The sequence below is a fragment of the Myxocyprinus asiaticus genome, chromosome 7 (assembly GCF_019703515.2).
Source record: "Myxocyprinus asiaticus isolate MX2 ecotype Aquarium Trade chromosome 7, UBuf_Myxa_2, whole genome shotgun sequence".
Classification (NCBI taxonomy): domain Eukaryota; kingdom Metazoa; phylum Chordata; class Actinopteri; order Cypriniformes; family Catostomidae; genus Myxocyprinus; species Myxocyprinus asiaticus.
This window is the reverse complement of record NC_059350.1, coordinates 20666262-20692621: the sequence shown is the minus strand read 5'-3', so window position 1 is coordinate 20692621 and position 26360 is coordinate 20666262. Positions and strand designations below refer to the sequence as shown.

The following is a 26360-nucleotide window of genomic DNA, read 5'->3' as shown; positions in this document are numbered from 1 at the left end:
AAGCTGTTATAACCACTCCATGATAATTGAAAGTAAGATATATGCTGTAGATAATGTGTAATTTGTAATGTTTACATTCTACATGAATGGTGCTAATGCTAGCATGCTAACCTTGGCCATAGTTTGCACCTTTTACCCTCTTTTATTGTATTTTATGGTGGAATTTATAAAAAATAGTCCATGTAAGATCATGAAAAAGGGTTTTTATGCTGTCAAAACTTCTCCAGGGCTCAAAACACCCTCAGACCCCAGAGGGTTAATCTAATCTGGAGTCCTGAAGCTTGTGAATACTGTCGTGGTAAATGATGCTGATGATGGGTTTAGCTGAGGAAGTGCTTATGATTGAGCTACTGATGTGGAAATGGCCTTCATTTAGTTATTTTTTGCTACCATTTGGGGATTTTTTTTTGGACATCATTGCAGAGAGAGCAGGGGAATGAGATCAGGATATGTCACAGGTTGGACTCAAATTTGTTTCACACACATGAGAACTGTCTAAAATGTGTTAACCCATGGTTCCAAATGGCTTCTGTTTCTTTGAATGAAAAACAATGTTTCTCATCATAATTGTTGTAACTGTTAATTTGAAGTTAATACAGACTTTAATGTTTAGCAAAGCAGAGGAGCAACTATGCTTGAATGAGGGAAAGAAACAACATTTAAATATTAGCCAGTTGGACTTGGAAAAATGGAAAATTCAGTATAAAGTTCAGTCCATAATACTTGGATCCTGCTCTCAAAGTAACACAAACCCAATAGGCTATATCACAATTAGAGTTAAGTGTTTCAGGCATTTACAAGTAGGTTGACATGCTGTAATTACAGTAGTGTACAATAAAACAAAAATGCAGTTATGATGCCAACTTTTAATATTGTCATAGTTATTAAGAAATGTATATAATAACCTAAAATATTAGGCTGCATGACTATTTCAATAAGTTGAAAATGTGATGTTATCAGGCACTTGTTTTTGCTGTATTGAAAATGTACGTATCTGATCAAGAAAGGACAATACAGTATTGAAGAGTTAATTTGGACTATTTTGATACATAGTTGCATGCCATTATTAGCCACCAACACTAAAGAGGGCAGTGAGAATACAAATATGCAGGGGGGATTTTCCAGTGCTTGGACGAATCAGCAGCAGCAAGCCTGACAAACAAGAGCGGGGATATGGAGGACAAGGACTGCCATTATTAAAAAGAAATAAATATATAAAGATATTTTCAAATAAATGTAAAAAAGTGTGCATATACATAAATAAATGTTAAAATCTGGCATACGCATTTATACTATTATTTCCTTATTTATGTATAATTGTATTAAATTATTTCCACTAATTTATTTCCACATTTATTTATTTCCTTAATTATATATTTTTACATATATTTATTTGCACATTTATTTATTTCTACATTTATTTGTCTGTATGGTAATGAGGGGTGCATGCTTTATCCCTGAGGCACAGCAGTCGAAATCAGAGTGCTCCAGAGTGGAGCTTGGAGGCCACAGTGACATCTTGTGGGTGACAAAATGAAATAAAATGGAAACATAGTCACAGATGGGTGTGGGCGTGCATTAAGAGATTGTAAAATGTACCTGGCTGTGAGTTGAGTGAGTTTAATGGGAAATTAATATCTGTATTGAATGAATGACTTAGAGGTCTTATATCAAAATCTTATATCTCTACTGTTTAACAAAATGTATATCTCTGTACAGAATCTTTTAAAAATCCCTGTAGGGATTTCTAAAATGCCTGGGACTCTGTTGAAAATTTTGGCTGACAGTCTGAACAAAAACTGGGACTCCAACAGATCTGATAACAGACAATTTTTACATTGTCAAAAGCAGGGTGTGCATGTGAAATGATCCAGTATCATATTTAATGCAAACATGCAGATGTTGGCGATAGGAGCTAGCCGAATAGGTATAGCCAAACTAGGCAGCAAGGGTGGCAAAAGGGCAGGGGAGAGAGAGAGAGTAACGCAAGGCTTTTCATTTGGAATTATCACTGCCAGATCAACATGTTATTAACCTATTGTAACCAAACTACTCTCCTTCGGTCTACCCAGCCTCTTCCTCCACTCTACAGTAGGTGTCCACTGGCGTTGAAGAGAAAATCCACTTAATGCCCATGCACTATGCTACACAACTGCTGCTTTGAGGCATGTCTGTAACATGTACAGCAAGTGTGTATTGTCTATCACATTGCTTTCCTGTCTTGTCGGGCACTTCTCACTCACCTTACAGTCTAGCTGATCCCACAAAAGCTCAATGGGGTTAAGATCCATAACACTCTTTTCCAATTATCTGTTGTCCAATGTCTGTGTTTCTTTGCCCACTCTAACCTTTTCTTTTTGTTTTTTCTGTTGCAAAAGTGGCTTTTTCTTTGCAATTCTTCCCATAAGGCCTGCACCCCTGAGTCTTCTCTTTACTGTTGTGCATGAAACTGGTGTTGAGCGGGTAGAATTCAATGAAGCTGTCAGCTGACGACATGTGAGGTATCTTATTTCTCAAACTAGAGACTCTGATGCACTAATCCACTTGTTTAGTTGTACATCTTGCCTTCCACATCTCTTTCTGTCCTTGTTAGAGCCAGTTGTCCTTTGTCTTTGAAGACTGTAGTGTTTTTTTGGCAATTTCAAGCATTGTATAGCCTTCATTCCTCAAAACAATGATTGACTGACGAGTTTCTAGAGAAAGCTGTTTCTTTTTTGCCATTCTGACCTAATACTGACTTTAAGACATGCCAGTCTATTGCATACTGTGGCAACTCAAAAACAAACACAAAGACAATGTTAAGCTTCATTTAATGAACCAAATAGCTTTCAGCTGTGTTTGATATAATGGCAAGTGATTTTCTAGTACCAAATTAGCAATATAGCATGATTACTCAAGGATAAGGTGTTGGAGTGATGGCTGCTGGAAATGGGTCCTGTCTAGATTTGATAAAAAATGACTTTTTTCAAATAGTGATGGTGTTGTTTTTTTACACCAGTAATGTCCTGACTATACTTTGTGATCAGTTGAATGCCACTTTGGTGAATTAAAGTACCAATTTCCTTCTGAAACAGCTAAATCTGTACATTATTACAAACATTTGGCCGCGAGTTGTAAATTAATACAATTAAACATAAGTAAGGAAATAAAAGTATACATGCTTATGTATATGTATGTTATGATTTTAACATTTATTTATGTATTTATATGTACACTTTTTTCATTTTTTACATTTATTTGCAAAAACATTATTTTTTATTTTTTTTCTCCCCAATTTGGAATGCCCAATTCCCAATGCTCTCGTGGTGGCGTAGTGACTCGTCTCAATCTGGGTGGTGGAGGACGAATCTGTTGCCTCTGCGTCTGAGACAATCAATCCACGTATCTTTATCACATGGCTTGTTGAGCGCATTACCGCGGAGACGTAGCGCGTGTGGAGGCTCATGCTGTTCTCCGCGGCATCCATGCACAACTCACCACGTGCCCCACCGAGAGCGAGAACCACATTATAGCGACCACGAGGAGTTTACCCCATGTGACTCTACCCTCCCTAGCAACCGGGCCAATTTGGTTGCTTAGGAGACCTGACTGGAGTCACTCAGCACGCCCTGGATTCGAACTCGCAACTCTAGGTGTGGTAGTCAGCGTCTTTTACTTGCTGAGCTACCCAGGCCCTGCAAAAATATTTTTATATTTATTTATTTTTAATAACGGCAGTCCTCATCCTCTATACAGGGAGGGGAAGAAAGAATAAGAGGAGGAAAATGAAGAGAAAAAAATTGTGAAGAGTCAGAAAGAGACAAAGTGGCCCTGACAGCCTTGAGCTGCCGCACTTAGAAAGTCAAATGCACCCAGTGAGTGAGTGGGTGTGTGTGGGTTTTAATGTGTGTGCGCACAAGCGATGTGTTTGTGTGTGTTTTAGTGAAAAACTGAAAGCAGAGTTTGAAGAGAGACTAAAACATATGCAAGCACCCCATGAGCTGCACTCTGCTGACCTTGAGAGGAGGCTGTTCAAATAGAGATGGAAATAAAATAAAAAGCCAGAGATAAACAAAAGGTCTTTTAAAAGACTATAGACAAAACACTTTACAAGACATCCTAGTTGGCACATAAAAACTGAGACTCAGCAAGAACTGGATTAGTGCCACTTTCATTAGGATCTTGTGTTCAGGGTTCCTCTTTACGCAGTTCTGCACATTTATACAACATGTGTAGGAGGGCTGCCTTCACCTTCATCAATACCTTTAAAAACTTTGGCCCAAGATTACAATTATTTGCCTTAATATTTTATATTAAAGGGTGCACTGAGTATTTGTTTGCTAATTGCTAAATATTTAAAAAGAAAGAAATAGAATAGTATTTTTGAAAAAGCACAACAACTCACTTCGACAACACACGATAGAGATAGCTTAACATTAGAATATGAGTGGAAACAAAAGGGTTTTGGGGCACTTTGCTGTATTTCAATGATGACACAAAAGTGTGAACCTGTGAAGAGTTAAAGTTGATAGAACAGTTTGCAAATCAAAGATTTAGATGTTTTGTTCAAACTTTTGAGAATGAAGTGAGAACAGCACTCGGAGCAGGCATTGCAACCAGGACTGCTTTGAGACTTAACATAAATGCATTTATATTTATTCTTGCAAGGATTGTTTTAATAAAAGTTGACAGTGTCAATTACCACCGAAAATTATTTTGACTAAAGAAATCAATCATGTTCAGGCACTTTTAATATGGGTAAACAGGTCAAACACTCAAACAATTAACATTAGAGCTTTCAGAATTAAAATGTTTAATGCCTAATTTTTCATTAATACTGCATAAACCAGTTGAAACCCTGGTGTGAAGGGCGGAAACTTTATAATGTGTCCGTCCAGAGTCATTAACACTGACGCACACTTCACAACACCACACCACAGCGCTTCTGTGTCAGTGATAAATGGAGAAAAGACCTCTTAACAATATTTGTATGTACAAAACAAACCCAGATGGGACTTGTGATAGAAATCAAGTATTTTTCAGCCTTTGCAAGGTGCATTTTAATTAACACAGAAGCAGGTCAAGTTTTAACTATCACCAAAACGCAGAATGATACATTGTTGTCTGCAAGCGCTTTTCATTTGGAGTTCAAAGCAGTGATTGACGCTGGCGTTGACGCCCTGACGCGAATAATGAACGTGCTTTCATGATTCATGATGTAGGAAAGTGGATAGCCACAGTCTACCAGCAGATTAATATTGTGGAGAATGAGGGTTTAAGAGATTTAATCCCCATGGCAATGAAAATGCAACCTATGAGGAGACTAGTTCTTTCAATTTCCCACTTTGGGAAATGTTTAATGTTACTTGAATTGGTGCTATTTTAGTGCATTTCTATCTTTATACTGTGGAAAGCTTTGTTTGGAAAATGTTAATAAAGCATTATATTGTTACATATTGTTTTATTTTCTAAGATGGAAATGACTGGAAAAGAAGTATATTGTCGCTATCTAATGAAAGGCACATATCTCCAAAAAATTAATTTTTCAAGAGCATGGAAAAACTTTTTCTCATAAACAGTCTTACAAATTGAACTGAAAGTAACATAACTAGTCACCTTTAGCTTCATAAATAGAATTCTATCATTACACATCTGTTAGTGAACCGTTCAATATTTTAATTGGACTAACATGGATTTAATTGGCCAATGGCGCATGTTCAATTACAGACTCAAGTCTAACTGTTCGTGTTCCCAGAACTCAGTTGGTAGGTTATGGATTGCTAGAGAATTTATTTTTGGATATAATCTGAGCTTTCACTTACTATTTTAGATCGAAATCAGTTTTATGACTAGGGTTTCTAGTCCGGTTGTTGAGTGGACAGTTTGGTTTCGAGATGCATTTTCCGGTTCCAGTACATTAGTTGCATGTCAGAATTAGCGTTCCCTCGCAGTTTCGCGAAGATGGAACTCTGGCAATTGTATATGGGAAATCACAGAGCTAGCGCGATGTTTGCAATCTCATCACTACACTTCAAACTGAAAAACAAAAGTGTTATTTACACAAATCTATGCTTTTGGACTCCTTTCATGGTTGTACATATTTAAACACTGTTTTAAAAGAAAAAGAGGAGACACTTTACCTTGGTGGTGGCGTTATAAATAAGCAGACCGTCTCTAGCTTGAAGTGATAGCCAGACAGCTGATGTAAATTAGTTGAAGCTCTTCAAAACATAAGGGCGGGACATATGCGGTTTTGATGGACACTTCTCAAGGCCAATGGAGATGCTTGTTAAACAGAAAGCCTGATTAAACATCTTTTCATTGGTCATTTCAATGCACAATTCAAACAGTGGGAAGAGCTAAATTCCGTCTATGGTAAAAAGTCAAAATTGCCAAAATGGAGACAGCAACGATATATAGTGTCAGATTTCAGCACTTTCAAAATCTGACAGCACTAATTAAAATACACACCGTTTCAAAAGTATAGCCACAGTACTTAAACCTAATACGTGTTAACATGACTCTAATGTGATAAAATCACTTACAAACCTTGTATGTGTAAAGTTATCTAGTTTTCCAACTTTGTTGTAATGGCAACGTAACGTTGGTAAACTCTGTAGGCCTAAATCCTGGTTACTTTTACATGACTGTTCCATAACTGTTCCGCAAGTGCTGTTGAATTTGCGCCAGCCCAGAACCCCTGTCACGTCTGTGAGTTATTTTGAATTCTCTACTGTAATGCGATCTCATTTATGAGGCAGCACAGTGATTGGATGGAAGCGTTCCTTCTCTTGTATAATGTGTAGAAACGCTCAAAATCTAACAACATAGACAAGTACTGTCTATCCAATCATATCTCAGACTTGGATTAAACCAATGTTTTATGGATTACCTTTATGCTGCCTTTATGTCCTTTTTGGAGCTTAAAAATCTGGTCGCCATTTACTTGCGCTGTATGGACAAACACACATCATATCCCCATTAAAATATCTTTGTATGTGTTCTGCGGAAGAAGGAAAGTCATACAAGTTTGAATTGACATAAGCACATAATAATCCCCAAAGCAAATTAGCTTACCAGAAGTAGGCCTGTGGAGACACTTTCACAATAGTAATTGGTTTGTACAGGGATGGTTTCAGTAAAAGCTTTTGATTAAAGCAATGGCACACTGAGTTTGAGCTCAAAGCCTGTGATCTCAAAGTAATGTAAATCTTTTGCCTTCTCTCACTCCCCACTTTCTCATGTTCTTACTTCAGACTCAGCGAAGGTCTCACACCAAGTAAATGTGGCAGGGGGTCTAGTGGTGGATGTGGCCCCAAATGTAGGGTTGGGAGGAGTTTTGGGAGCTTCTGCACTAGTCAACGTGCCCCCTCCCTACCATCCTGTGAGTGTCAAACACCTAGACTCCTCCAGTCTGGATGAGCCTCAGGACTACCTTTGGCTGGTCAACTGTGAGAGCAAGAAACCTGAGCCAAATAGGTAAGACACTGAGAGTGAGAAGAATGACTGACAGTGGTATAAATAAGAGTTTAAACACTATTAACACTAAAGTTGGTAATGAAGAAGTATGGCTGGGCAGTATGATTGTGTATACTGTGCGACAGTAGAAATGTGTCATTCGGTAGTAATTCTGCCATACTGTTTATACAATGGTAAATCAGTGGTGTGATGTGAAAAAATCTAGCACAAAGCAAAAAATGAAAATTACTCTGCAAACTGTTTTGCGGACAAGCACTACCAGTGTAGACAACATTGTTGATTGTAATAGGAGTGATTTACTTTTAACGTGTCATGCCCCACAAATAGGGATGCACCGATCTGATACCTGGATCTGTATCGGCTCCGATACTGAAGTTTTTCAGGTCTGACAAGCCCGATCCAAATCCGATACTGTGTGCTAGTCATGTTCGTTACTGTCAAGCTAAAAAAAATGACATAAAAGAACCATAAAAACACAATTAAAGTAGTTCATATGACTCGTGCATTTTATTCAAAGCAACTTGAAGACATGCAATAGCTCTGTGAATCACAAAAGGCTGTGTTTAATAAGTAAATATATAAAATGCACACGCAGCTCCAGCGCGTCAGTGAATGGCACTGCTCTGTTTACACTCGCAGCTATTTTTAGCCTTCACACGGTGCACAATATTTGAGAGCTACTCACGAACATCTCAGATGTAGATGCTCAGTAGTTCGGTTCACTTATAATATGCATTTAGAATGGCACTGGAGGTGCTTTTTTTTTTTTTTTTTTTACCAGAATTTGAATAAGAAGTGAATTAAACTACTGTGAACTTACCTACAAACAGACACACAGGACTTCCTGGAGAGTTCAGAATGTCATAATAAAAGCGTGAGGGTTTAAAAGTTAAAAGTGCACGATTGAGATATATTACTATATATTACTATTATAATATATTATTATTATTATTATCATTTGTTTACAAAGAATAATAATATTTAAGTTGAATGGGTTCCAAAAAATAACTGTGTGAATGAAAAGTGAGCTGATATCTTACAACTAAATTGAACAAAAAAGAGATCTGAATCCTTTAAAGTCAAGATACAAGTAAAAAAAAAAAAAAAAGACTTTTCTACTGATGACTTATACTGGAATTACTGTTAATTTTGCTGCTACATTATCCAGTATACTAGTTAACAATAAAGTTTTTCTTAAGCAATACATTTATATTGAAATAACGTGTAGTTAGTGGTTTGTGTTTCTTTACATATTAAAGAGCACACCCAGTTAGTTCCATACAATAATGTAAAGATATTCTAAACTGATTATGCAAAAAAAAACAAAAACAACAACAACACTGGTATCGGGATCGGTATCGGCCGATACTGAGATTTCCGATATCGGATCGGAAGAGAAAAAGTGGTATCGGTGCATCCCTACCCACAAATTGCATTTGGTTTTGACATTGTAGCTGTAGGTTGCTTGCAGTTGGCAAGCAATGTTGCAACTTGACAGATTAATATAGCATTAAACCATCAAAGGTGAGAATGTTTTTCCTATTTTACTTGGCTTCAAACATGGCTCATCAAATTCTAATTAAAATATACTGAAGGCCTATTACTGTTTTAAGTCTTGTTTTTAACTTGATAGTGGTATGTGAAGCAGCTTTTTTTGTACTGATTGCAAAATTATTCATTTGTTATTAATCATTTTACCTTTCAGTTTCCAGAGAAAGAAAGATACAAATCTAATGAGATTAAGTACTTTGCATTTACAGTTGAAGTCAGAACTTTACATACACTTAGGTTGAAGTCATTAAAACTAATTTTTTAACCACTCCACTGATTTCTTATTAGCAAACTATAGTTTTGGCAAATCATTTAGGACATCTACTTTGTAAATTTTCCAACAATTGTTTACAGACTGATTTTTTCACTTTGAATTGACTATATCATAATTCCAGTGGGTCAGAAGTTTACATACAGTAAGTTAACTTGCCTTTAAGCAGCTTGGAAAATTCCAGAAAATGATGTCTAGCTTTTAGTCAGTTAGCCAATTAGCTTCTGATAGGCTAATTGGCGTCAATTAGAGGTGTACCTGTGGATGTATTTTAAGGCCTACCTTCAAACTCAGTGCCTCTTTGCTTGACATCTTGGGAAAATCAAAAGAAATCGGCCAAGACCTCAGAAAAAAAAATTGTGGACCTCCACAAGTCTGATTAATCCTTGGGAGCAATTTCCAAATGCCTGAAGGTACTACAGTATAAACACCATGGGACCACACAGCCATCACACCGCTCAGGAAAGTGACGCATTCTGTCTGCTAGAGATGAATGTAGTTTGGTGCGAAAAGTGCAGATCAATCCCAGAACAACAGCAAAGGACCTTGTGAAGATGCTGGAGGAAACAGGTAGACAAGTATCTATGTCCACAGTAAAACGAGTCCTATATCGACATAAGCTGAAGGGCTGCTCAGCAAGGAAGAAGCCACTGCTCCAAAACCGCCATAAAAAAGCCAGACTACAGTTTGCAAGTGCACATGAGGACAAAGATCTTACTTTTTTGAGAAATGTCCTCTGGTCTGATAAAACAAAAATTGAACTGTTTGGCCATAATGACCATCACTATGTTTGGAGGAAAAAGGATGAGGCTTGCAAGCCGAAGATCACCATCCCAACTGTAAAACATGGGGGTGGCAGCATCATGTTGTGGGCGTGCTTTGCTGCAGGAGGGGCTGGTGCACTTCACAAAATAGATGGCATTACGAGGAAGGAAAATTATGCGGATATATTGAAGCAACATCTCAAGACATCAGCCAGGAAGTTAAAGCTCGGTCGCAAATGGATCTTCCAAATGGACAGTGACCTCAAGCGTACATCAAGACAATGTATTGGAGTGGCCATCACAAAGCCCTGACCTCAGTCCGATAGAAAACTTGTGGGCAGAACTGAAAAAGTGTGTGCGAGCAAGGAGGCCTACAAGCCTGACTCAGTTACACCAGTTCTGTCTGGAGGAATGGGCCAAAATTCCAGCAACTTTATTGTGAGAAGCTTGTGGAAGGCTACCCAAAATGTTTGACCCAAGTTAACTAACAAATTGTATGTAAACTTCTGACCCACTGGGAATGTGATGAAAGAAATAAAAGCTGAAATAATTCATTCTCTCTACTATTATTCTGACATTTCACATTCTTAAAATAAAGTAGTGATCCTAACTGACATAAGGCAGGGAATTTTTTCTACAATTAAATGTCAGGAATTGTGAAAAACTAAGTTGAAATGTATTTGGCTAAGGTGTTTGTAAACTTCTGACTTCAGTTGTATAAAGTATTTAGTTCACTGAATAGTCATTACCCCATCACTATTTAGGTTATGTAATATGTAGACAATTTTTGGGTTGAATTTCTGTATTATACTGTATACTATATATTGTATAATATATATACTATACTTCATACAGAATATCCATGTTGTGACATATCACGGTATGAGTAATTTTATATCACAGTAATAGTGTATACGATTTTGGTCTCATCACCCAACGCTACTAAGACATTTCAGTACATGAGTTTGAGAATCCTTGGTTTTATGGGTGAAGACCTGGATAAGGGTCTCATTGTATGTATCTGTGTGTGATGTAGTCCAGTGGCTCCTCTTGCTTTAGGGAAGGAGGAGCAGGAGTACTTGCTCTTGGAGGAGTGTGAGACCAGGAGCGCTCCTGACAGTCAGTGAGTGGAGAGCACTAGTGTGAAGAACGCAAAACTAAACAACACACATGTATACACATATTGGCCAACAGCCAAACAGTGTGGTTATTTTTATCTAAAAAACTCTGTTTGCACAGTTACTAAAATTACTTTTAAGCAATCATATAGGTAATATTGCACTTAATTTACTGACAGTAGACCTTTTTTGCCTTCAGTGCATACATGTGTGTATAAAATGCACTCTTTTCTCTGAGTGATTTAACCAGGACTGTGCAAGATTTTAACGTGTGCATGGTTGTGTTTGGGACCTAACTTGCCAGTTAGTTCAAGGATTATTTCACCAAAAAAAAACAATTCTGTCGCCGTTTACTCACAATCATGTTGTTTTTAAACCTGTATGACTTTCTTCTGTTGAACACAAAGAGACATTTTTAAGAAAGAAGAACAGCGGCTGTCAGTCCCTAACACTGCCTAACATTTCAATTCGTATTCCACGGAAGAAAGTAAGTTACGCAGTTTTGGAATAATATGAGGGCAAATAAATAGTTGTCGTTTTTGGATAAACTATCCCTTTAATAGAGTGCAACAGTGCCCACCCACTTTTTCAGCTGTCTAGGTTCCGGAAGTATTTTTCACATTCATTTTTTCCATAGGCTTTTCCTAAGATCCAAAACCAAACCAAACAGCTCCAAAGTGAATCACAACATTACAAACTTTGATTTGAAGCTAAAAGTATTTAAAAATCAGACAAAAAGACAAAGTTGCAAGACTGTGTACTTACTGCCTTTAACAAGGGCACGAACTACATTCCAATGAAGCATTGCGAATTACATAATTGAATGCAAATAGAAATAGAAATATATAAAACTATTGATTTCAGTTTGTCGATTATAAGTATGGAAACAATATATTTTAGGTTTATTGCAAGATATTCCGATATATACAGATATGTAGTTTGAGGGTGTAGGGAGACCATCTCGATTGCGTCATTCACATTCAAATGGAAGTGGGCGCTCGCTGCTGGACTTGTTTGGTGGGCTTTGTTGGCCACGGTTCTCTGATTGGGGAAGCTTTCTCTGCTAGACTATTGGTAGTGTAGTTGTTCACCACGAATTCCGCTATTAAACACAATTTAAACACTAGTTTTTTAGTGACATTCATAACGGCTATTAGCAGGCAGCATGATGACACATGCAGTTGAGGATTTATATGAACAGCAAGTTGAACCTGCATAGTCAGGGCTCCAGACTGTGACTAAATGCTAAATGTATCCCACCGGTGCGACTAAATTTTGTTATAGGTCGCACTGGGGCGGCTACAGAGTTGGCCAGATATCTCTCTCTGATTATGCGCTGCCATTTTCTGTTTAGCAACGTCAAATTACAAATGCATCAGAAGCGAAAGATTAACAGGAGAAAACACTGTGACATGCACAGACATAAATTTGAAGACTTTTCACACATCACCACCCTTGAATTTATTATAGTATCACCAACTCTATTAACTATAGTACTTTAGGCAGAAATACAGTATATTCATAATAAATATTGTCATTATAACCAACTGTAGAACTTGGTGGCACCGGTGCCACCTCTCTTAAATGTTAGACTGGAGCCCTGATAATGCTGGAATTAGTTTATGAATTCTTTTGCCATTTATGTTATGTAGATGATAGTTGGTATCTCACGCATGGACTTCTCTGCAGGGCCCATGGTGACTGCTCCAAGTCTACCTCTTCCGAGCCCGACTGTAATGACAACCTCCCTTCCCACTGCACGCCCACCTCTGCATCCTCCAAACACGCCTCTGTAAATGGATTCTTTTCTTCCCAGCATGCCGCTGGGCTCTACGACTCCCCTCCTTCACGTGGACAGTCTTTTTCGGCCGATTCGCAAGGCCTTTACCACCTGCCCCGAAGTTACTCTCAGGACACTGTACTGCTGCCGAAGTCGGCATCCTCCCCCTCTGCGCCTGACAGTGAGCCCTGTGATCTCTACGTCTTTAACACACCTGCTCGCAAACCCTCTATAGAGGCCCAGTTCAGGAACTTGTCTGTTGGCTATGACATCCCACCCACACCCGGTAGCAATTGCACCTACCAGGTTCCCCGTACAGCTGGGGTGGAGCCTGTTTCTGGGGCCACTGATGTGGTACCGCCTCCCCGTCCACCAAAGCCTTTACTGACCACAGGATCAGCCCCGCCTGAACGGTCACCAACGGACACTTATGTGGTACCACGGTCAGTGTCTGAGACTGATGGGAACTACTGTGTGCCATCTAGTGCAGGAGGGAACAAAGCACTGAGGAGCAACACAATTGGCACAGTGGATTCATCACGCCTACGCAAAGGTAAGGTTTTATAATCTCATTCGTCTGTGCTATTTCAGCCTCATTATTAAAATAGTTCATTCAAAAATTACAATTCTGTCATAATTTACTCACCTTCATGTCATTCCAAACCTGTAGGACTTTCATTCTTCTGTGGAATACAAAAGGAAATAATTTTATGGTATAAAATACAGTCCATTTTTTAAATACAGTATTTTAATACAGTCCTGTTGGCTAAATTCAATACAGAAGCAGTAGACAGTAACCTCATTCACACTGGGCTCTGATCCTGGGATATTGGAGGGACCAATGCCGGGTAGCCTAAAAGATGATATTTGCCTCAATGCTTCTCAATGCTTACAGTGCAACTGTTGGCATACAATGTGTATATTACTAATGTGTTTTATTTGTAAATTAAAAATTAAGTGCTTAAGGCATACAGAATAAATGGCAGTGCTAGTGAAAAAAAAGAAAAAGAAAAGCACCAACAAATAAATGGCAAATGAATAGCCTAATCAATTTTGATTGTAATAAATGCTAATGTCTGAAGAAAACAAAGCACTGTTTTACGTTGTCGGTGTAAGCTAGTACATCCGTTTAGAATCAAACTAAATTACAAACGCAATTACTGAATCGAAAGCACAATTTAACTGTTGCAGGGCAGTATCGCTGAACATTATTTGTTTTTTTTAAATAAGCTATAATTTTTCCATTATTTAATATTAATAATATTGCAATGCACCTTGATATTGTGCATTTTTTTTATTTTTTATTTTTTTTTTTTTTCTGATGGTTACTTTCACTTTCAAACTTTATTGTTCTTGGGAGGCATTTCAGTTGGCAGACAGCAGCCAATATCACAAAAACAATTAACATCGAACAAAACAAAAATTATCTTATGAGCCATTTATAAAAGTAGGGCTAACTGTCGGAATAAAATTAATAAAATTGGCTATCATGCAAATCTCATACAGGGACCAGGGAGCTACTCGCCATCCGCACAGACGATGAAATTATCTGTCAGTTTAGTTGTACCATACGTAGTTTATTTGTTTACAAAAGGATGAAAGAGCGGGCTTCTTGAGAGAAAAGACGCTGAACATTAGCCACACTGTGATGTCACTTCTGTCTTAATGGGATTGTCCCGGGATGTGTGTGAATGTGAGCACAGATTACGGGAAAGCTCTTGCAGTGTGAACGAACAAATTTTGCAGTCCAATGAACAGTTGCCGGAACGACTTTTCCCGGGATTAATCCCAGGATCTGTGTGAAAGGGGAGTGACTCACTTTAATGCTTAATAAAGCACCCAAAAGTGTCAGAAATGTAATCCATGAGTCATATTCTAATTCTTCTGAAGGCATACAATCACTTTATTTAATGAAAAGACTGTAATTTAAGTTGCTTTTCACTCTTAAATCAAATAATTGATAAACTCTGTAAACTTATCCAATATGGTGATATGTCAGTGACATCAAACCTTGTTTGTTCATGTGACACCATGATTTTCGTCATGTGACGTGCAAGAACCAGTAAAGATTGATGCTGTTGAGAGTAGAAAAACATTTTAAATATTGGTCTGTTCATTATTAATGGAGGTAGCCTAATAGTTTACAGTCTGGACAGCTAACACAAAGGTTGCATGTTCAATCTCAAGTACAATTGATCCTTTGCTAAATTGAAAAAGCGAACGCTTGTCAGATAAATGGCGAACGGCAACAATTGCTAAGGTAGGATTGGTCAGAAATGCTTTAAAGATGGGGCTTAGTGAAGGGTCAATTGTGCTGTCACCATTGTGCCCTTGTAAATGGCTTTAAACCCTAGGATGCTCTAGAATGGTCTTCAGTGCAATTTAGTCTGCTGTAAATTACTTTAAATAACAAGTGGCTGCTAATTGGTGAGCTGTAAGTAAGAGCAATACATGTATGTACTATCGATATCTTTATCTTGATTTTACTCACTGTTTCTTTTTGTGTAGCAAAATGTTTCAGGATATTTCAATTATGGACCATCAAGCTGAAACAACAGGGTCATGTATACATGAGTGGGTCCCTCTAGTGTTGTTTGGTAGTATTGTGAGAGATTCACTCCCTTCCTCAGAAATGTCTCCATAATGATACCCATCCATACTGACAGTATAATGAAAACATACTGAATTACTGTTGTATTCCTGAGCATATTGTCAGCATATATTACTCGTATCTTTTTCTTGACTGTGTTCAGCATTTGCTTATCGATGCATTTATTTCACAGATTATGGATCTCAAGACTGCTATGATATACCCCGGCCTTTTCCCTCAGACAAAAGTTGCTCATTTGATTTTAATGAAAGCTTCAGCAGCTATTTTGTAAGTATTCTTTCTTCCATGCCATTGTCTTTTGAAGTCATTTTATAATATTTGCAGACAAAACCAGGTGTTTCTATATTATATACAACAGGGTTCAAATATCTGTGTCCACACTGAAAATCTGGGATTCAATATCTAATTTAAACAATGAAATGTAATGACATAAATTATGAATATTAAATATTTAAGATTTTGCACTATCTAGGTCACTAAGAAATTGAGTGAATTTATGACAATGGCCATGTTAACTCCTTTGTATAAAATGTCAGATTTCCTGGCTTCCATTGAAGCACACAAGATGCTTAGTAGATGGATAGATAGATTTTGTTCTAAATACAATGTCTAATACAATGTCTAAAATTCATCAAATAAAATGTCTTGTATTTCAAGTGCCTTAAATATCACCAACAGTTCCTTCTCTATTCTTTGATGCATGTAGAAGAATAAAGGCATGATGCCAGTAGGAAACGTGTCCACTGAGGAGATGGATGAGAATTATGTGCCCATGAGTGTCCACACTTCTTCACATCACCGCTCCGGCAGCCTCTCTGAGCCCATCCAAGAACCCAACTACGTGCCCATGACACCAGGCTCTGTAGAGTTCTCCTCTCTCGGAAAACAGGTGCCCCCTCCAGCCCACATGGGCTTCCGCTCCAGCCCCAAGACTCCACCACGTAGACCAATGCACATAACTGAATGCCAACCGCCACCTGTAGACCGAAACCTCAAACCTGACCGTAAAGGTGAGCCCTGAGGTGTGTGTTATATGTGTGATATAAGTGGGATGTGGAATTAGGGCTGCACAATTATGACAAATAATAGGCTAATTGTTTATTATTTGTAATCACAATTATTAATTTTGATTTGATAGAATTTACATTAAAATACTTATTATGTGTGGGGCAAATATGCAAAAATGTGCATGCCATTTTCTTTATGCATGCCATCATAGGCTACACTTCCAAAAACAAGCTGAAAACTGTGTTCCTTAAAGGGATAGTTCACCCAGAAATCATCATTTACTCATCCTCATGCCATCCCAGATGTGTATGACTTTCTATCTTCTGCTGAACACAAACGAAGATTTTTAGAAGAATATCTCAGCTCTGTAGGTCCATACAATGCAAGTGAATGGTGATCAGACATTTCAAGCTCCAAAAAGCAGATAAAGGCCACATAAAAGTAATCCATAAATCTCCAGTGGTTAAATCTATATCTTCAGAAGCGACATAAGTATGGGTGAGAAACAGATCAATATATATATATATATATATATATATATATATATATATATATATATATATATATATATATATATATATATATATTTTTTTTTTTTTTTTTTTTTTTTTTTTTTACTATAAATCTCCACTTTCACATTTTGAAAGTGAAAGTGGAGATTTATGGTAAAAAAAAAAAAAAAAAATTGCAGCAACTGTAATTGTATTCTTTTTTTTTTTTTTTTTTTTTTTTTTTTTCAGATAAATTGTGCAGCCCTATGTGGAATTGTATGAATGTGTATGGTTTTGAAATTTGAAATTCAGCTTGCATCTTTCAATGCTCATTACATCCTTTCTCACTAACAGGTGCTGGCCCATGCTTATGAAACATCCTTTACTTAACACATCCGTGTATTCCTGACACTTTTGAATCTGCTAATGTCGATCGAGTTCTTTCTCAGGGTGTTTAGCCTGTCGTCATTAGATAATAGCTCTTTCAACTTTAGCAACCTAGTCCTTTCTACTGTTTCGGTGGCCTTTGCCTTTTAGTTCTTAGCATGTGACCTTACTAATGAAAGAGGATATTGTCCACAGGCTCAGAGCCCTGGGTATGAGGGAGCCTGTCTGCGCTGTTAGCCCGGAGCAGTCACCTCTGTCCCCATTGTGCTTTAGTGAAAGACCCCTGTGATGGCCAGACCTGCAAGGGGAATTTTAATCTGGTCAGAGAGAAAAGGGGGATGCGCTGAAAGTTGCACAAGTAGACTGAAACATCAGCAGCCCACTATTGATCTAAACATTAATGGCAGCAGCCCTCTGCGTACATCTGAAAACATTCTGTATATCAATTACTTGTTGTTTCTGACCGCTGACTGATGCAGGAGACTATGATGTGCATACACAGGAGATGCATGAAGTACAGTAGTTCCAAAAATATTTGGACATTTCTAGACACTTAAGCCACACATAGGCTATGTTCACACGATTTTTTGGCCAATCAGACTCAAATCAATTTAGGTTTTATTAGTCTGAACAGGACAAAAACACAAAAAATTAGATTTTTACAAGCCTGATCCAAACCACATTCGTAGGTGGTTTTGAATCAAATTAAAATCAGATTTTTCTTAATGCGTCTCTGTCTGAACGGTCAGATCGAATTTCATGTTTTTTCATCATTCTTTGTGCGCAACGGTTTGTTTTGTTAGGTGTTGCGATGAGAAGACATGTAGGCTACTGCATTCCAAATGGCAAAAATGATGCCTTCACTAGACATTTAGAAGGGAAAACAATAATGATGGTCATGCTGTAGGATTGTTACAAGAGAATTTTCAATAAAAAGAAATGACTTAAAATGTGAGTTCAGAATGACCGTTTTATTAAACCTTTCAGCCCTCCAACAGTGGAAGTTGAAGTCTATGGGGAACAGATGATCTCTTCTGATTGGAACACACTCATAAGTCATGTACTGTATATGTTACAGGGCATCCAAAGTAGTGCATATCTCTTATAAAATAATTATGACATTGGCTTCACTCCAACTAAAAAGATATATACGGTGCGGTAACACACCGGCTGCGGGCCACCACAGCGAATACGGGATGCTTGAGCATGTTGAGCGCTTCAATACAGCATGAGGGTCCTCTTCAAAAGTTTTGCTGTCTGACACTTTCATGCTTCAATATGGGACACAAAGCCTTCAATACGGGACGTTTCGCTACCTGATAAAATATAGGACTGCATGGGAAAAATAAGGGACGTCTGGCAAAAACGGGGCAGTTGTAAATCCTGGCAGCAATAAACATAGCATATGCCACCTCTCCCATTTTTTAAGCCATTTTCTTTGAAGAATGTGAATGCTCTCATGAAAAACATCCATTGATAAACACGCATGTGGAACATACGCAAGTTTGCATCGTTTCTGTGACAACTAATGTAGACGTGCTAGCAAAAGCGATTGCAGTCTGAAAAGCAAAAAAAAATCAGATCTGTCCACATAAAACCTGCAGTCTTCTAAAAAAATCAGATTTTTTCCTGCAGTTTGAACAAGGCATACAGTGTGTGGATTGTATTGCATTAGATAACAAAACATCAAACCATATGCAAACAAATGATCCAGAACTAATTTTGCTGTTATTTTATTGCTGGAGGACACTAGGTTGCTGTAAGGATTATCGCTGTTAGACATTTCTTCTGCTGGTCGCTCTAACATTATTGGTGGTCTCGGCTGTATAACTACCCATAGCTTTTGCAAATCTGATTAAAAATGTGATGTATTGCCGGCAAATATGAGATGCAACAAGGTTTTCTTGCTGCTAAAAATGAACATTCTGCAGGGGAAAGTGTTTGTATACAAACTGCAGCAGTGCATTATGTATAATATCATGAGCAAGATAAACGTGTATCCAAGAATGGATCAAACTTGCTGAGAATGCTGACAATTTCTGACGCAGTCGTCCATGCATTATATTTTTATACAGTATTCTGGGCTGTCAATTGATTACATTTTTAATCACATTAATTACATGATATGCAGAATAATTTATCAAATTAATTGCACGTGTCATTTCTTGCTGAAAAGGCTCCCAAGTCAAAATATTTCAATATAATCAAAATCATTTTAAATATAATATTTTAAAACAATAATAATTCAGATAATTCAAAGAAATTGCATTATTTTGCCAGATGAGTAAAGCATTGATTAGACAATGGAGAAAGTGTAATTTGAAGTCAGTATATTGTTTGTATAATAATGTAATAATAAAGTTAATAATTAAAGCTGCACTACGTAACTTTGTGCTCTCAAGCGACATCTGTGGTTGAAACTTAAAATTGCAAGCAATTTTCGGAAGAATACATTACATCAGTCGTGTTCTGGCACTGCTCTTCTGGCGGATGAATCTGCAAATTTGAGCTTAAGTGGACATCGCCTGTGTGTGATCATGAATGGAGCCGGAGTCATAACATGCTATTTTCATGTTGATATTATGTTATACGTTTAAACATTTTAAACGGAAATATTACTTGCTTTGATGAAGATACACAACACTCTTATTTACATATTTGAATGAATTTTACACTTAAATTGCTTTTCTGACACAACACTCAAAGCACTTTTAAATAGAGAACAGGGGACTCTCCTCAGCCACCACCAGTATATCTTAATATGATTATTCAAGTGTCTTATCTACTATTAATGTTTGAATTGTTCTAAAATTTTCAATTTAAGAGGTTAAACTTGTGATATAGCTGATACGAGTTCAATAGAAGACTTTATTATTTTTATACTATATTGTCCAGCCTCAGTTACTACAATAGCATGTCTGTGCAATGCACACAATAACACCATAAACTAAAAACATAAAACGAGGATTCAATAATGATGAAAATAATAAGCTTAAATATGCAATATAACAATTACAAGTTAATTTCAGAAGTCATAAATATTAAACATGTCACAGTAACTTCACCGGACAATGTAGATACACACGATCGCTTAACAAGGGTAATGTTCAATTCATAAAAGCATGACAAGCAATATAAGCTTCAACAACCCTACCAGAAAACATATCCAAGCATTATAGCAGGCAAACAACAGATAAACATCCATCTAGACTGCAACGATGCTGTCCTGAACTGTGTGAGTGTTACTGAACTGAGCTGAACAGCATAGTTGGTTTCTCCAGCCAGAACATGTGACAGCCAGCACTTCTTTCCTGTGTTTACGGACATGACGTAATGACGCAAGGATGAATGTCATAAACCAGCGATTTCGCACCAAATCAAACCCGACAGCTCAAAATGCAAATAATTTTTATAGGCTTACCGTAGTGAATCAGGGTAAGGTAAGGACATTGTTTTGAACATTGTTTGTATATGTACTCAATCAATAATGGCAGTTTGTTTACTTTTATCCAAAAAACAGCTTTAAGCCTACTGAAATAATATGTTAAATCGACAGCTGTCTTCCACTGTCTTTACTCCTAATGGTAGGTACTGTCACGTCACTTATTAACATGAAGTTAAACTTTTCCCAACTTTGTCCAGTTGCTGGACATGCCCACCTTATATTGCCAGGGGTCGCTGTTGCTCATGTGGCAGGAAATTGCTAGGTTTAAATGAAAAAGAATGATTTCTAGTTACTTTATCGCTGCAAGCTATTGTCAGAGTGAGCGTCCATTTTGAAATTATTGCAATTACCTTCTCATTCACACAGGTGTCCAAGCAGAATAACCACCGATTTAGCTTATCACATTATAGGGATAGTTCACCCAAAAACTAAAATTCTCACACCATTTACTCACCCTCATGCCATCAGCTCTGTAGGACCACACAATCCAAGTGAAATGTGACCAAAAATTTGAAGCTCCAAAAAGTAGCATAAAAGTAATCCATAAGACTCCAGTTGTTTAATCCATGTCTTCTGAAGCGATACAGTCGGTTCGGGATGAAAACAGACCAAAATGTAACTAAGGGTGTGTTCACACTTGGCAGGTTTGGTTTGATTAAAACGAACTCTGGTGCGATTGCTCTGTTAGTGCGGTTCATTTGAACAAGTGGGAATACCGCCATCCGAACCTTGGTGTGCACCAAACAAGCGGACCGAGACCGCCTGAATAGTGGGTCTTGGTCCGCTTCCAAACAAACTCTGGTGTGGTTCGATTGATAAATGAACGCAACATGGACCAAACGGACCAAAAACGGGAAGTAATTTGCCTAATACTGACCTCAAGCATACCTGGTTCTTCTCATCATAGGAGCTATGTTGCCCATTACAGTTTGGTACAGGCGTCGGAACCGCCGTCAGCCGTCCTTGCAGCATATCTTCATTTGTGTGTGCAACGGAGGAATTCCTGGCGCTGTTATGACTCCTTTACACATTTTATTAGCTCTTTGTTTGTTCTCAGCTGGTACAAATACCACCATATATACATATATAAATATAATGAGCGCATTTCGCCCAGCAGCCAGCATTGGTTTGGATGATTGGCAAGTTCCGTCAAAAAATATACGTCATAAAATCTGTCCGATCAGGTTGTGACTTTTTCCTGATGCCTTTTGTTTTGTATCTTTAGGTTCGGTGTTAAAAATGCCAGTGTGAACGCTAAGCGAACCAGGACTAAATGTATCATTTTCTTTTTTGGTCCAGACCAAGAGAACTGAACTACAAGTGTGAAGACGCCCTAATTTTTATCTATAAATCGTTACATCTGCAGTCTCCTTGTTGATCATAATTTCAAGCTCGATTACACTTTTTAGCGCCATCTAGATCTCTGCGCATACGTCAAGCACTAGGAAGTGTACCTTCTTTAACCATGGGCCAAGCACAATTCTCACTGTTTACTCATCAATACCAGCGTGTTGTTAATGGATTTCGTCCTTTCTGCTACATTGCAGACTGCAGCTTGTATTTGTTGTGTATTTGCAAGCTTTCACTGTTCATATTGTGAATCAAATGACTTTGGTGACATTCTAAATCCAGTGGTTGGGTGTTTTCTGTCTTAGTGTTTGTTGTGCTCTCTCATTATCCTTTCAGTGGCTGCTCTTATATTGGCTTTCCTGCTAAATTCAAATGTTGTGTCTGTTCTCTCTGGTTTCTAGCTTTGTCTCTCTTTGTATGAAACCCTGACTATTCACCTCTCATTCAATCTTAGAATGATTTGTGTTGTTCCACTGTTTTGTTGTGGGTCTGTCGTGGTGATCGTTACTATTGACTTGTGCCATTTTGTTGTTGTGGGTACAACAGCAGAAAAAAAGCTGAGTTGGTTCAGTCCTTGTAATGTTTTTGAAGACTGTACCCTGCTCTCTGTCTGAGCTACATGCTGGTGTTTTGTGTCATTGGTTGGTTTGGTGTGAATGCTGTACTCACCCACGTATGTCTGTTTAACCCTGTGCATGTCTCACCCAAGTCTGTCTTTGTGGGGAAGCCTTGTTCATCGCATGACTTAAATGCATGAAGAGTTGTTACCATGGCAGCAGCCCAACACATATTTGTGCAGCGAAATAGAGGAGGAACAAGTGATGGAGGTGGTTATGATTTTGTTACATTGCATGGTTGTGAGGATTCGGAAAAAAAACACACACATTCTTTCAAAGAAGTCATGTAACAAAAAAGTTTTTTCTCACCAATTCAGGTCAGAGCCCTAAAATAAACAGAGCTGTCGGTCTTGAGCGAACCGACTCCCAAACCATAGGTGAATTCTCAAGACGACGTAAGGGTATGTACCTCGACAGAATGCTATTCTCACTGTCTTCCTCCTTTGCACTGAGGTCTAATCTTCTGAAGGTTTCAACACATTGTATTATAGAACAAATCAAATGGAATATTTCATCTAAAAACTTTGGCCTCCACTGCATACCTGACAGCTGTAAAAGCACCTTGATATAAGTGAATAATTGACTGACATGATGATAAAAGTTCATTATCTGCAGTATATGGAGACAAACTTGGCTTTGCACTCAATTAATTTCACAGTTAAGCCACTGATTCTGTTGTCTGTTCAGTGTCTTTGTTGTGCACACAGATTGCTTTCCTTAAGACACTTGGGTTTTGTTTGTAAATGGATGGTCACGTGGTTTTTGAGGGAAAATACAGTTTGTACTAGTGAACTTCAAGGCACTGGTAGAGTGAAGCATGTATTTAAAGTCTATATGATATATTTGAGTGAAACGGGATATTCAACATGAACATTAGCTGTGTGGGTCTTCATTTTATTCATATGGAGTCTAATTGATTGTGAATGACAGACGCATAATGGCAGAATTTTCATTTATGTGAATTGTTCCATTAAGAAAGTGGTCTAAATGGGGTCTATGTTGACTAGCTGGTGGAGGGAATCTAATGCTTAATCACAGGTCAAGCTTAACTTATTAACATTTGATTGCACACGTTCATCATTCATGATGTCTCTGCAAACACTTTTCACTATCAAACTTCTCACTGACCCCAGAAGTCATTTTAAAAATAAACACAAATAAGCACATTTACATAATTCTTTTTTAGTCATATTGATGAAGGCTGACTGTGGGCAGATGAATCCTATCATGACAAACAGTTTGAAGAGGAATCCAGGTGTCTGTTTTGAATCTTAGTAGCTTCCTAAGGGGCCGTTGATACAGTACACATTCTTGCGACCATCTGCGCTATTTTTTAAATTGTTTGTCTATGTAAATATGTCTTTTGCTGTTACTGCATATTTTGCACCATTAGCATCAATTTTTTTAAATAAACAGTGTCAGTGTATTTTAAAATAGTTTTGAAATGCTGTGGAACAGATCAATGTCGGTTTTAAAACAGTGGAAAATTAGATGAATCTTGGGGCAGGTTAAACTTATTTGCATAAGGACAAAAGTATTGGGTGTTTATATCATTAACTGTATGGGAGTTAAGGCCTATAAATGTCTTCTGTCCAATTCCGTAGTTGTTTCATTGTCATTTTTTGACGTAGCAATGTGTCTTGTGTGAACAGCCCCTAATGTTGCTTTGTTTAATGGCATCAGGGTATTTCTGCCATGGACTGCTGGTTGCTTTTTAAGGGTGTGATCAAAGTTCACAAATGCAGTTTACCTGTGTGGCTGCATGAAATTTGTTTGTGTATACAAAGTGTACATTCTAATGGTAAAAACAGCTAGACAAAACCCAGTAGAATTAACCTTAATGCAAAAGTCACAAGATGCATTTTAAAAGTTTTAAAACTATTGTCTTCAACCGCAAGGATAATGGTGCGAGACACTGAGGTAACAGTAAGATATACGCTAGGCAAACATTTCTGTCTGATCCATGAATGCATCATGTGTATACACTTAAAAAAAAAATTACTTAATGCACCTTTAAATTGATGCGTAGTTATACATTACTTTTTTTAATATCATATAAATGCAATAGTACAATACTTTAATCAAGTACAGTACTACAAGTGGTGCCAAAAAAAATTTGTTTAATTATTTACCACCAAGTATTTTGGAGTACAACTATGGATGAATGTATTTTTAAGTCGAATTTGAGGTCCCTCAAGCCATGTAATGTGCCCAGAAAGTTCAGTTAGGGTTTTGAAATGCATACCGGTATGTGTACTCTTACTCACACACTGGCACCAGCTGGTGTGTGTGTTTCAGCCACCTACAGCTACTCCTTGGTTGCCAGATTGGGTGCATTCTCAGCTCAACAGTTTTGGGCCACTTGCGAAAACTGAATCAGATGCTGCTGATACAAGAGAGGAAGTGTGTGATGATTATCATTAATTTTTTCCCTTAATGGAACAGCGCCCTTGCTTTTCTCATTTTCCCTTAGGAGTGATTTCCAATGCCTTATTCTTATTTATTCAAGTCTGTTCCTTAAAAACCAAAAACAAGAAACTGAGTGAAGCATACTTGTCCCACTGAGGAAGTTTACTTAGACTTTGTTCAGAATGGCATAACTCTTACTATTTCTGCCGTATATATCTATTGGAAAAAGAAATAGTAATAGTATTATGGTAGTGTGCCATTCTGAAATCAGCCGTACATTTACATGTATCCGTTACTGTTAGTAAGAAGAAATGGCAGACATTGCCCTCTACTGGCTAAGTGACTAACATCAATTTAGGAGCATATGGAATTCCCCAAACATGCAGTATGCAAGTATACAGGTTATTTCCATAATGCTAAATACAGTATATCTTGATTAATCAAACCTAACAAGTCCCAAATTAAACATTGAAGGGTACTTTTCTCAGTTTGAAGCAAAAGCCAGTTCATTCACTCAATCTTTAAAAAATTATTTAAGTTGCTTTAAAAGGGTTAGTTCACCCAAAAATGAAAATTCTCTCATCATTTACTCACTTGTATGCTATCCCAGATGTGTATGACTTTCTTTCTTCTGTTAAAACACATACGAAGATTTTTAGAAGAATACCTCAGCTCTGTAGGTCCTCACAATGCAAGTGAATGGTCACCAAAATTGTGAAGCTCCAAAAAGCAGATAAAGTCAGCACAAACATAATCCATCAGACTCCAATGGTTTAATTAATATTTTCTGAAGTGATCCAGTTGGTTTTGGGTGAGAATAGACCAAAATATAACTCATTTTACGTTGTACATCTTGATAGGAGTCTCCTTGGCGATCATGATTTCAAGCTCGATAACACTTCCTATAGTGCCATCTAGTGATCTGCGCATGCGTCAAGCATTAGGAAGTGTAATTAAGCTTGAAATCATGATCGTGCCTAGAGACTGCAATGGCAGGATGTACAGTGAAAATGGAGTTATATTTTGGTCTGTTCTCACCCAAAAACTGTAGGATCACTTTAGATGACATGGATTAAACAACTGGAGTCGTATGGATTATT

The 26360-nt window shown here is 37.6% G+C and overlaps 1 protein-coding gene across 14 annotated transcripts in view; it reads left to right on the top strand.

Moving 5' to 3' along the window:
- Positions 1-26360, top strand: part of LOC127443886 (GRB2-associated-binding protein 1-like) — a 121927-nt gene that overhangs the window by 82928 nt on the left and 12639 nt on the right. For 8 of the 14 annotated variants that reach the window (XR_007897720.1, XR_007897721.1, XM_051702905.1 and 5 more), the window contains 6 exons: positions 7236-7458; positions 11081-11167; positions 12852-13495; positions 15726-15820; positions 16260-16563; positions 23169-23252. Coding sequence is in view for 12 of the 14 variants with exons in the window: in XM_051702905.1 (XP_051558865.1) it covers positions 7236-7458; positions 11081-11167; positions 12852-13495; positions 15726-15820; positions 16260-16563; positions 23169-23252 (1437 nt within the window). In the remaining 2 variants the exon portion in view is untranslated. The remainder of the gene's footprint in view (positions 1-7235; positions 7459-11080; positions 11168-12851; positions 13496-15725; positions 15821-16259; positions 16564-23168; positions 23253-26360) is intronic. The other 6 variants (XM_051702909.1, XM_051702907.1, XM_051702906.1 and 3 more) reach the window with 3 other exon arrangements.